At 42.3% G+C, this 13121-nt stretch overlaps 1 protein-coding gene across 1 annotated transcript in view; it reads right to left on the bottom strand.

Annotated features, from left to right (window-relative positions):
* The window catches only part of EIF2AK3 (eukaryotic translation initiation factor 2 alpha kinase 3), a 72630-nt gene extending 62494 nt beyond the window's left edge, over nucleotides 1-10136 (bottom strand). Inside the window, exon 1 of the mRNA XM_087820687.1 lies at nucleotides 9791-10136. Within this exon, the coding sequence (XP_087676813.1) occupies nucleotides 9791-10095 (305 nt within the window). The 5' untranslated portion in view covers nucleotides 10096-10136. The remainder of the gene's footprint in view (nucleotides 1-9790) is intronic.
* Between the last annotated feature and the right edge of the window lie 2985 nt (nucleotides 10137-13121).

Genomic DNA, 13121 nt, shown 5'->3' on the forward strand with positions numbered 1-13121 from the left:
TACATGACATGTCTGTGACTTTACTGCCTATGTTTTCTTCCAGGATTTTTATGGTTTCACGACTTACATTTACGTATTTTATCCCTTTTGAATTTATTCTTGTGTATGGAGTAAGTTGGTGATCTAGTGTCATTTTTTTGCATGTAGCTGTCCAATTTTCCCAGCACCATTTACTGAAGAGACTGCCCTTAATCCATTGTATGCTCTTGCCTCCTTTGTCAAATATTAACTGACCATAATGGTGTGGGTCTATTTCTGGGGTCTCTGTTCTGTTAAATTGATCTATATGTCTGTTGTACCAATACCAGGCTGTTTTGATCACAGTGGCTTTGTAGTACAGTTTGCTATCTGGTAAAGTGATCCCTCCCACTCTGTTCTTCTTTCTCAAGATGGCTGTGGCTATTTGGGGTCTTTTTTGGTTCCATATAAATTTTCAAAATGTTTGTTCTAAACCTGTGAAATATGCTGTTGGCATTTTAATAGGAATTGCATTGAATCTATAAATTGCTTTGGGTAGTGTGGACATTTTAAAGATACTAATTTTTCCAATCCGTGAACATGGTCTATTCTTCCACTTGTTTTATCTTCCTCTATTACTTTTTTCAGTGTCCTATAGTTTTCTGAGTGCAAGTCTTTTACATCCTTGGTTAAGTTTATTCCTAGGTATCTTATTTTTTTAGTTGCAATGGTAAATGGTAATGCTCTTTTAGTTTTTCTTTCTGAGAGTTCATTGTTGGTGTATAAGAATGCCCTCCATTTCTGAATGTTAATTTTGTATCCAGCTACCTTGCTGAATTCATTTATCAAATCTAGTAGTACCTTGGTGGAGTCTTTAGGATTTTCTATGTACAATATCATGTCATCTGCAAATAATGATAGTTTTACTTCCTCCTTTCCAGTTTGGATACCTTTTGTTTTCTTCCTGTCTGATGGCTGCTGCAAGGATTCCATTACTATGTTGAATAAGAGTGGTGAAAGTGGACACCCCTGTCTTGTTCCTGTTTTTAAGGGAAATGGTTTTTGTTTTTGACCACTGAGTATGATGCTGGCTATAGGTTTGTCATATATGGCCTTTATTATGTTGAGGTATGATCCCTCTATTCCCACTTTGCTGAGAGTTTTTATCAGAAATGGGTGCTGGATTTTACTGAATGCTTTTTCTTCATCTATTGATATGATCATGTGATTTTTATCTTATTTTGTTTATGTGATGTATCACATTTATTGATTTGTGGATGTTATACCAGCCTTGCATCCCCAGAATAAATCCCACTTGGTAGTGGTGTATGATCTTTTTAGTGTATTGCTGGATCTGATTTGCTAATATTTTCTTGAGGATTTTAGCATTTATGTTCATCAGGGATATTGGCCTGTAATTTTCTTTCTTTGTAGTGTCTTTATCTGGTTTTGGGATTAGGATGATGCTGGCCTCATAAAAAGAGTTTGGGAGTTTTCCTCCTCTTGAATTTTCTGGAATAGTTTGAGGAGGATAGGTGTTAATTCTTCTTTGAATGTTTGGTAAAACTCGCCTGTAAATCCATCTGGTCCCAGACTTTTGTCTGCTGGGAGTTTTCTGATTACTGTTTCAATTTCAGTAGTTGTTATCAGACTACTCAGGTTTTCTGACTCTTGCTAATTCAGCTTGGGAAGACTATGCTTCTAGGAATTTGTCCATTTCACCCATGTTGTCCACTTTGTTGGCATGTAGTTGCTCTTAGTATTTTCTTACGATCCTTTGTATTTCTGTTGGGTCAGTTGTTATAGCACCTCTTTCATTTCTGATTTATTTGGGTCCTCTCTCTTTGTTTCTTGGTGAGTCTGGCTAAAGTTGCATCAATCTTATTTACCTTTTCAAAGAAACAGCTCTTGGTTTCATTGATTTGTTTGTATTTTTTTTTAGTCTCTATGTCATTAATTTTTCTCTAATCTTTATTATTTCCTTTCTTCTACTTCCTCTGGGCTTTTCTTGCTGTTCTCTTTCTAGTTCTTTTAGCTGTTGTGTTAGATGGTTTAGTAGAGCTTTTTCATGTTTCTTGAGATAGGCCTGTACTGCTATGAACTTTCCTCTGAGGACTGCTTTTGCTGTGTCCCACAGATTTTGGGTTGTTGTCTGTTCATTTTCATTTTTTTCCAGGAAGTTCTCCTATCTTTTAAAATATTCTTACCTAAATGTACTTTTTTTTTCTTTCGTGTTCTCATCCAGTCTCATAGCTTAAAATACTATCTATATGTTGTCAACTCCCAAATTTTTATTTCTCATTCCAGGGCACTCCCTAAACTCTGGACTCACATATCTAAATGCTTACCAGATTTAGATTGACTGAGAGACTTCTCAAAGTTCACATATCCAAAACCAATACCCCTAGACTGACTCCTCTAATTTCTCAGACACATTATGCACAGCCTTCCCGTAGGGTGTTTACAGCTACTATTCCTTCTGCATGGGACATACATCCCCATATACCTAACAGGTTCTCAGTAAATACTTACTGAATGAAAGAATGTATTGTACAGTTGTTCTAGGAATTTGTTAGGTATATTTGTCTGTTTCAAAGACCATGCAAATTCCAAATACATATAACTTTTACCTTTAGGATAAATACAGGATAAATATATTTATCCTATAAATATAACTTATACCTTTTCTATCTCACTTGATGTATAGTGTACACAAATTAAAAGTAAAGCTAGAAGTTGACCAAGGCAAAACAATTCAAGTAAACTCATTTGAAACCTTTTAAATAACTTGTTTACCAAATGAATAAATAAAATTGTTAATTTAGTTCCCAAACTATATAACAATTCCCACTTTGAATTTTTCAAGTGGTAACTGTTAGTCTCCCCTTTCCATACATTATCCTGTTTTCTAAATAAATCTACTGGAAGTTGGGGGAGGAGGATACTTAAAGTAAGAAAATTATTTTATAATAAAGGTTATAAAAATTCCTATCTTAAATGTGACAGTTTGCAAATAAAAACAATAGAATATAATTAACTTAGAGATCCAGTATTCAGAACCAAGTGAACCCTTTCCTAGTCCCATTGTACAAATGCCCAGTTTTTATGTTGAATAATCATTAACCACAAATAAATAGTTGAAAAAAAATAACTCTAATTGAAATAAAACTTAGTATAAGCAACCAGTGTTAACCCATGAAAAATTAAGGAGATCATTGGAACACTTCAGAAACTTTTTTTAAAACTCAGAACATTGTTCGTTTATTATTCTAGGTAGGCATTCTATGTATAACAACAATACCATCAACCAAAAGCTGTAATTTTTCTAAATATGTTGCTATTAATTCTAGAGGTACATAGAGAAGAATGATAAAATTCTAGCTTTCACCTTCAAAATAAAAAAAATCCAGCAATTATGCGTGTGTGTATATAAGAACACATTTAAGTAACTTGGAGTTGAATACCTCAGAATTCTTTCACTGAAAAAGTATCATATGGGGTGCATTTAACTGAGTCAAAAATCCTGCCTTTTAAAGTAAATAAGATATTTTCAGATTATGAACTACATTTAGAAAGTATGTGTAACTTTGAGCAATAATTAAACGAAATACAAACATGTGGGGAGGAACATCACTCTCCTACCTGCTAATGCTGCTTAAGAATCTCTGGTCCTTACGTTTCAGTGGGGTCCCCTTCATTATTTTAACCCCTCTTAATAACAAAAAATCCCCTAATAGACTCTGTCAGGTGTCAGTTTTCCTTTATCCTTTTCCCTAACCTAGTGAAAGAAAGAGACACACAAGTCCAAGAAGTGCAGAGAGTCCCAAACAAGAGAATCCAAAGAGGCCCACACCAAGATACCTCGTAATTAAAATACAAAAGGTTAAAGACAGAGAGAGAATCTTAAAAGCAGCAAGAGAAAAGCAATTAGTTACCCACAAGGGAGCTACCATAAGACTGTCAGGTGATTTCTCAACAGAAACTTTGCAGGCCAGAAGGGACTAGCATGAAATATTCAAAATCATGAAAAGCAAGAACTTACAACCAAGATTACTCTACCCAACAAAGCTATCATTTAGAATCCAAGGACAGAAAAGAGCTTCCCAAACATGAAAAAGCTAAAGGAGATCATCACCACCAAATCAGTATTACATGAAATGTTAAAGGGTCTTTTTTAAAAAAAAGAAGAAGGGAAAAGATAAATATATGAACAATAAAATGGCAATAAATACATACCTATCAACAACTGAATCTAAAAGAACAAAATAAATGAACAGGCAGAACAGAAACAGACACAGATAGAGAACATTTTGGTGGTTGGGAGCTGAGTGAAAAAACTGAAGGGGTCAAGAAGTACAAATTGGTTGTTACACAGCTGTCATGGGGATGTAAAGTACAACATAGGGAATACAGTCAATAATATTCTAATAACTATGTATGGTGTTAAATGGGTATGAGATTTATCGGGATGATCACTTAGTAAGTTGTATAATGTCTAATCACTGGGCTGTACACCTGAAACTAATATAATACTGTATGTCAACTATAATTGAAAAATAAAAAATGATTTTAAAAAAAACACATGTTCTCATTCAAAAACAAACTAGTACTCACTGGACTTTACTTCTTAGTCCCCACCTACTAAGTAAATCTTCAAATCAAACCTCCTTTATTTAAACATATCACAAGACTATCCCTGCCCCAAATGAAAACAAATATAATGTTAAAAGTTGCCAACTATACTTTAAAACTTTGACAGGTCCACTAGACCTTAAAGAAACACTGTCTAAGTTATCAGTATTATAGACACCATGCAAGTGACAGGTGTCCTTTCCCTACTAGATTAAAACATTTTTGGAAGCACTTTTTTTTAGTTTATGAAACATTTTTAATCAAAATGGTTATTTACAAATAGAACAGGGTGAAAAAAATAACAAATAAAAGTAATCTTACCCTCTCATATTTAGTCTTCTAACCTACAAGTTCTTCTCTTTGTATTTTAAAACATTTTGTAATAAAAATATAAAGCAGCTCTTCTCTTACAGAAAAGGGAAAAACAAAACAGCTGGAGCTCCTAGGCAGTAGAAAATGAAGGGCTATGTCCAAACTACAGCTCACAGCAGCTGATAAAGACAAGACCCCCTGTGCAAAATGCCTCAGAGTGTAAAGGCTGCTGAGTTCAAATGAAGTAGAGTCCCCTTAATGATGGCAAATATAATATTTAGAGTCCAGGTGTCAATTAAACTAAAAAGACAATTGTAGACAGGAAGGCTTGTCCACTGCTTGCCTAAAGGTATGCTTATTTTGGCTTACAGCTTGCCTTGAAAGTTATACATAAAATCTTCTTTAAATGTGCATTTCAGTCAACTTTAAAAGTATAGAGTCAATTTTTTTTAAATGTTTTTGTTGATTCTAGAGAGAGAGGAAGGGAGAGGGAGAGACAGAAACATCGATGAGAAACATTGATCAGCCACTTTTCACATGCGGCAACCCCCCCCCCCCCCCCCCCCCCCCCCCCCCCCCCCCCATCGAGCCTGAAACCCAGGCATGTGCCTCAACCAGGAATCGGCGACCTCTTGGTTCACGGGTCAACACTCAACCACTATGCCACACTGACTCAGTCAAAAAAGTTCCCTTTCAACATTGTATTATGAGATTCCCTTATTCCATGGTCGTATATATTTTTAAAAACCATGATTATGAATCTGAAAATCTGAAGAAGACCAGACTTCTGTACCACTGATTCACATCAGATCAGTGAAAGGTCAGAGAGAAGAGAGGAACAAAGTCATCTTACATTTGCAGAGTATTTCCATTAAATTAAAAAAAAACACACAACAGTTTAAAGATGCACAAATTGAAGAAGCACCATAGATTATCATATTTCGTAATACTTTTGTTACAGGGAAATTAGAGCAAAAAAAAAAGAAACACTTTACAAATTAGAGTGATTAAGAAAAAATACTTCTTGACAACTTCTGAGTTTGTGAGATGTCCTCAACATGAAGATGCCAGCCCATCCCAAGAACCACCAGTAACACTTTGTAAATTGCTATTTCTGTTGGAGCCAGAAAACTGGTAACCCAAATTATGCCAACTTGCATAAAATGTAATAATGAGGTGAGATTGTGACTTTCTTCCCAGCTCTCTGAAGTGGCCATGCCATTTAAATTTCAACTAAATGTAATGTTTAACAAAAGCAGCACTGACAAGACTGCTATCAGAAAACTATGTTTATTTTAGCTACTTTTTAAAGAAAAAATAGTTTAGTAATTCATTCACATGCTTGAGATGCAGACTAAGCATTTAGAATGAAGCCAATGAAAATGCCATCATGAGAAAAAATTCCTGGGCCAGTAGCTCAGTTAGTTAGAGCATCATCTGGATACACCAAGGTTGCGGGTTTGATCCCCAGTCAGGGCACATACAAGAATCAACCAATGAATGCGTAAGTAAGTGAAACAACAAATCGATGTTTCTTTCTCTCTCTAATCAATGAAGGAAAGAAAGAGAGAGAAAGGGAGAGAGAGAGGGAAAGAAGGAATTATCGAGCTTTATACTGCTTCTTGGGCATCAAAACAACGTGCAGCCCTGCCTGGCATGGCCCAGTGGTTAGAGCGTCAGCCTGAGCACCAGAGGGTCTTGGGTTCGATTTCTGGTTGAGGGCACGTACCAGGGCTACAGGTCCCATCCCTGCAACCCTGTGGGGTTGCCTCCCACAGTCAGGCATCTGTGGGAGGCAACCAATCCTTATGTCTCTCTCAATGTTTCTTTGTCTCTCTATCCCCCCTTCCACTCTCTCTAAAAATCAATGGAAAAAAATATCCTCACTCCTTGGGTGAGGTTTAAAATAAATAAACAAATAAAAAAAAAAGACAGCATGCAAAAATGGTGATCTTAATTCCCCACCTCCCTCTTTTTACAAGTTTTGTAAAGACATAATTCTTTACAGCTGTCTGTAATAAATGCTTGGTTAATTCAAATCTCTCCCCTAATCCTCCTTCTTGAAACAAACAGAATATTGGCCTATTATTATGAACTTATATTCTCTTTTTTTTAAGAGCATTTAGAAAAGTTTTATAAACACTGCATGCCCACCTCCTGTTGACTCTGTCAATTTACCTACCTGAGGTTTCTCAAATTTTCCACATTATCATAAGCTACCAGGCAGACCCCTGCATCCGGGCTTGTGTCTTCCTAGAACAATTGTTTGCCAACGATCACTTACACTCTGCCAGGCCAAATTCCTCTATTTTCACCTTGTTCTGGGGAAAGAAGTGATCCTCCTGCTTGCCAAGTAGATCCTCCCCAACTACCTTCCCCTCGTCCTCCACTCCTCTTTCAACCTGTGCAAACAGGCTCTCTCCTCTGCATGTATAAATAAGATCAGAGGTCCCGGTTCCTAAAACGTGCCTCCCATCAGGTTTAACAGTGAGGTAAGGAGGCGCTGGGGTTGAAAAGGAAGAATCCTTAAGCTCTCTCTTGCTGAGTACTCTCTAAGAGTTGCTTTACATAATCTCTTAAGTGTGCACATCACCAAATCCCTCATTCTTCTGTCCCCACTCTACATCGCCAACCTAGCCAGCTGCAGTGGTCTCCTTTGCTGGCCCATCTTCTCTAAAATATAAGGCATTTCCTGAGGACTTATCATGGACCTCCTTATCTCACAGTTTCGACTATTTATCCTGAATGCCCTCCAGTCACAAACTTCAGTCACTCCTTTCCACCTGCCTACCAACTATCTCCCCCTAGATGTCCTGTCTGGAACTCCAAGTCACCATGACCGTCACCAAGACCCTTCTCTATTCTTCCCTGTTCCCCTAATTCTCTCACTTTCTGGCCACCCAGTCTCAGTCTTTGGATGGGAGTGCCAACGGAGGGGGGAATTGATTAATCTTCTAGGAACCAAGATTCTACCTGAAACATATCCCCTCTGTTCACTTATCAGTAAACCTCTCATCTGAACTGCTACAACACTGTCCTTGTGGTATCCTTACCTCAAGCTTTTGGTACATGGTATTCCTAGAGAAATACTTCTTAAGCACTAACTGTAATCAGGGCTGGCATCTGAGATACTCCACACATCATTCTCAAACTGTAATGTGCATGTGAAACGCAGATATTTACTCAGCAGGTCTGAGCAGTGCCTGATTCTGGACTTTTAACACGCTCCCCAGTGGCAGCCATGCTCTAGTGTGAAGCTAGATCTATACAATATGGCCCCAGCTACTTCTCCAGTCTCATCTTTACTCCTCCCTTCCCAGCACTCCCATATGTATGTCTGTATCTCTCACATACAGAGAACTCACGCACACAGAATACAACATGCCCTAACCATACTTCCCAGCTTCTGTGCCTCTTGCTGTTTCCTCAAGGCCCACGTCTGCCCATCACAATTCTAACCACTTTTCAGGAAGCAGCTCATTCTGCAACAGCCTTGGCTTATCTTCTCACCTACCTCACCTCTCTTACCCCACCCACTGAAGACCACAGAAACCTCAAGACACTGGTGGCACTTAATATGCACTGCTTCTGCTCTGTAATGTCATGGGTCGCCTCACGTAATCCTCAGGGCTAGGCTGCACACTCCCCCAGGAGGGCAGGGATTATCTGCTCCCCCTCTGCAACCCCAGGGCATGGTGTGGGCCTCTGTAAGTGCCCATAAGTAGCTGCTGCAGTGTATTTGTAATCTAAGAAAAATGAAACATCTTAATTCATGTAACTTACTTTGAGCAGGCACTCCAGAAGTTTCAAGATAAAACAGTCTTCCAGGAAAGTTAATTCATTACCAAACCTATGAAAACTGTCAAGCATTTGCTACTTAAAAAAAAAATAAAAATCTCTATATAAACATAGTGGTGAGAGAATTTTATTATTTATCCTATCTATAGTAGATCAAGGTTCCCATATTTAACTAAAAATTAAATTTATTTGTTATGATCTAGTAATTACTACGTTACAAACTCACAATGCTTTGTAATCCGCATTGTAGCCCTCCTTGGTTTAATTTACCTAATGTTCCTTTTATCATTCCATTTGTTAAATGGGAAGTCACTTCCTCCCCAGCTGTGCTACGACAGCCGTTTGCAAAATACCTTACCATTAAAATGCCTTACATTTGTGTCCAGACTTTGAAAAGTGCTTTAAAACATGTATCTTGAAGTACCATTTTTAAGGTTAACCAACTCAACCAAGGCAGCCCAATACCGAATGTTTATGTGGAAACTTCTCTACATATCAAAACTGCCAGGACTCAAGAACCCACAGCTCTTACACTTTCTCTAGTGTGTTCACGAACTGTCTGGTTTGCCCGCTGTATTTGCGGGTTCCAGGTCCTTCCCCAGAGCGAGTCTGATTCAGCGGCTCCGGGGTGAGGAAGGCAACCAGTTAACCAGCACCCGGGTGGTTCCGATGCCGGTGTCCCGCAGATCGCAGAGCTAGGCCGACGTTACCCCTGCTCGGGGCACGACAGGGCTGTTTTCAAAAGGAAATGTAGAAATCTTTTTGTAAAGGCCTCTCCCAAAACAGCTGTCACATCAGCACTGCTAACTGGTGATTCACGAAATAAAAAACGGCGGGGCGGGGGGGTGAGGGGGTTCTGCAAGTTCCTTGGAGTAGGAGAAAAGCCCACAACAATCGGAGGAAAAGTGGCCCTTCCCTCCCACCTCGGCGTTCCGCTCGGAGCGCATCCCCAAGACACCCGCCGGGAGCACGGGAGGCGCTCGGCGCCCGCCCCCGGCCGCAGCGGAGCGGGGACCCCGGCCCCTCGGTCCCCCGGCGCGCGCACCGGCGGCTCCCCGGTCGGCGGCCCCGGCCCCGCCGCGCCCCTCACCTGCCGTGCGGCCGCAGCTCGGGCTCTCCGTCGGGCTCGGGCCCCGGCGGCTCCTGCTCGCCAGCGCCCGCCGGCAGCGCCTCGGCGTCCTCCACCGTCACCTCCGCCGCAGTCACGACCCCGGCAGTCCGCACCCGCGCGGCCGAGGTGGGAGCCGCCGCGGCGCCGAGGCCGAAAGCCGCCTCCGCCGCGGGTGCGGGTGGGTCGCGGGCGCGCCCCGCAGCTGCCGTCCGCGCCACAAACCCCAACAGCAGCTGCAGCAGCAGCGCCCGAGCGAGCGGCCCCAGGCGGGCGGCGCGCTCCATCAGCGGCCGGCCCCGCGCGCGGGCATGGAGGTGAGGCCGCCCGCGCCCGCCTCTCCCGCCGGGCCGAGCCCCTGGGCAACCGAGGAAGCGCTGGGAATCCCGCCGCCCTTACGACCTGGACAGCCAGCCCCGACTCTCCCGCCACGTCTCAGCTCGGCCTCCGCCACCGCTACCTGAGTGACAGTCCCCCTCGGACATCACCCATTGAGCAAACTTTCGGTGCGTCCGCCCTCCAATTGGCTGCGGCCACTGCCACTCCGGGCACCCTGACCAGTCGGGTTGGAGAAGGTGGGCTTTCCCCAGTTGTCAACATCACGCCTGCCAATCAAATAGTATTGTCCCCGCCCGAGGCCCAGCCCTGTTCCGGAAGCGGGTACCCGGGAGAAACGCCCCGCCCTCCCCTTCTTACCTGATTGGTGGCTCTTCAGAGCAAGGCGCTAGGGAAGACTCGAAGTTCATTGGTGGAAGCGAATGCCCCTCAAAGCTCTGAGATAACTTCTTCCTGATTGGTTGGAAGCGGCGCTTACTACGTGGCCAATTCTGACTGTGGAGGGGACCGGCGCTGCGTAAGGAAGGGACGGAGGCGAGTCCCGCGGGGTCGGGAGCGGCCGACCTTACAGGAGTTGCCGCTGTGGCGCTTCCCAAGTCTGGAGTGTTTGCAAAGGCGAGAGCGAAGCAGGAAACCTGAGCGGCTGGGCGAGCCGTGCGGTTCGCAGCGGAAGGGCTGAGGCGGGCCCGGAGAGCACGCCGCGTGCGCCCCCGGGGGGCTGGGAAGCGGGGCTCCTGGATGCCGGGGCCCAGCAGGTGCCCCGTCTGCCCCGCGCCTTCCTCGCGGGCACCTCCGGAATTGGTGCATCGCCACAGAGCTGGTTATTTGCAGAGCCGTGACTGGAACCCAAGCCTCCTGACCCTGACGCGCATGCTTTGTACCTGGCCATCGGGCTTTAGAGAAGATAAAGCTGCAAAAGGCAACACGGGACGAGATTTCAGCGTCCAGCCAAGGAAGTGGGCCCTCGTGCAGCAGTTAAGAACACCCTGAAGGCTTCTGAGCAGAGGAGTGAAAGGATGAGAGTTGTAGTTTTGGAAGATGAGTCCGTCAGCAGTGTATTCAAAAGAATACCCTCGAAGATGAGAGTAATCGGGCGGCTACTGTCCCATCAAAACTCTATGAAGATTTTTTACAGATACTGGTATAAATGTGCTGTAATTTCTTAAATCCGAAAGCAAAACCGGAAAAAAACCCACTTCCCCCTCCGTCTTCCACATTTTCTTGCTCCTACGAGTACCGCAGGACGTCTTCAGTTCCCCTCAAACGCACTGGTCGGGCTTTCGGGCCGGCAGCTCCACCCACCTGCTCTTGCTCAGGCCACCGCTGCCAATTCAAAGGACAATTCTGTCTTCATCTTATCAACTGTGTTTAACCCAGTAATTCAGTCTTTCCTGCATAAAACATTTTCACTGGTTGTCTTGCTTCCCAAAGACCAGGTCAACACTTTCTGGGTTTCATTTTGATTTAATCACCTTTGCAAAGGCCTTATCTCCAGTATGGTTATATTCTGAAGTAGGGGTGGGGGGTAAGGACTCATGTGAATTTGAAAGTAAGGAGACACAATCCGCACGTAACATCCAGATAGATACCCACAAGGCTTGTCCCCTCGGTTCCTTCAAGGCTCTGTTATCTTCCAAGTGAAGCCTATCCTGACCACCTTTTTTATTTTTCAATTACAGTTTATGTTCAATAGTATTTTGTATTAGTGTTAGGTGTTGAGCATATTGTTTGGACAGTCATATACTTTACAAAGTGTTCCCCCCAATATTTTTAGTTCCCAGCTGGCACCATACATAGTTATTACAATATTGTTCACTGTATTTCCTATGTTGTACTTTGCATCCCAATGACTGCTTTGTAACTGCCAACCTGTACTTCTCAATCCCTTCACCTTTTCCACCCAGTCTCCCAACCCCTCTCTCCACTGGCAACCATCAGTTTGCGCTCTGTATCTATGTCTATTTCTGTTTTGTTTGTTTATATTGTTCTTTAGATTCCACATATAAGTGAAATCATCTGGTATTTATCATCCTCTGACTGACTGACTTCACTTAGCATAATACTCTCCATCCTAAGCACCCTTTTTAAAATTGAAACCTTCCCCCATCTCCCTCTTTAAACTCCTGCCCTGCTTAATTTCTCTCCTTAGACCTTAAATACTATAATTTATGTTTGTTTTCTTTGTTGTTTGTATCCCTCCACTCCTATATAAATTCAATGAGGATTTGCTCATTAATCCAGGATGTCCCAAGAACATATATAAACACTTTAACAGTTGGTAGTTCAATTGATATTTCTTTTCAACCAAACAAAGATTTTTTTTTTTTAATCATTATTGTTGAAAGTATTACAGGTATCCCATTTTTCCCCCCAATTGACCCCCTCCACCTTGCTCCAACCCAGGGCCTTCACCCTATTGTCTGTGTCCATGGGTTATGCATATATGCATATAACTTCTTTGGTTAATCTCTTCCCACCCTCCACCCCCTTCCCTCTTTCCTGTGAAATATGATCATCTGTTACATGCATCAATGTCTCTGAATCTATTTAGTTCATCAAATTCTTTTGTTCACTAGCTTCTTCTTTTAGAAGACCCTTCAACATTTCCTGTAGTGCTGATCTTGGGGTGATGAACTCCTTTAGCTTTTTTTTTTTTTTTTTTTTTTTAATCTGTGAAGCCCTTTATCTGACCTTCAGTTCTAAATGATAGCATTGCTGGGTAGAGCAATCTTGGTTGTAGTTCCTTGTTTTTCTTCACTTTGAATATTTCTTGCCACTCCCATCTGGCCTGCAAAGTTTCTGTTGAGAAATCAGCTGACAGTCGTATGGGTGCTCCCTTGTAGGTAACTAATTGCTTTTCTCTTGCTGCTTTTAAGATTCTCTCTTTGTCTTTAACCTTTGGCATTTAATTATGATGTGTCTTGCTGTGGGCCTCTTTGGGTTCCTCTTCTTTGGGAGCCTCTGTGCTTCCTGGACT

This window comes from Miniopterus natalensis, chromosome 9 (genome assembly GCF_054644295.1).
Source record: "Miniopterus natalensis isolate mMinNat1 chromosome 9, mMinNat1.hap1, whole genome shotgun sequence".
Classification (NCBI taxonomy): Eukaryota; Metazoa; Chordata; class Mammalia; order Chiroptera; family Miniopteridae; genus Miniopterus; species Miniopterus natalensis.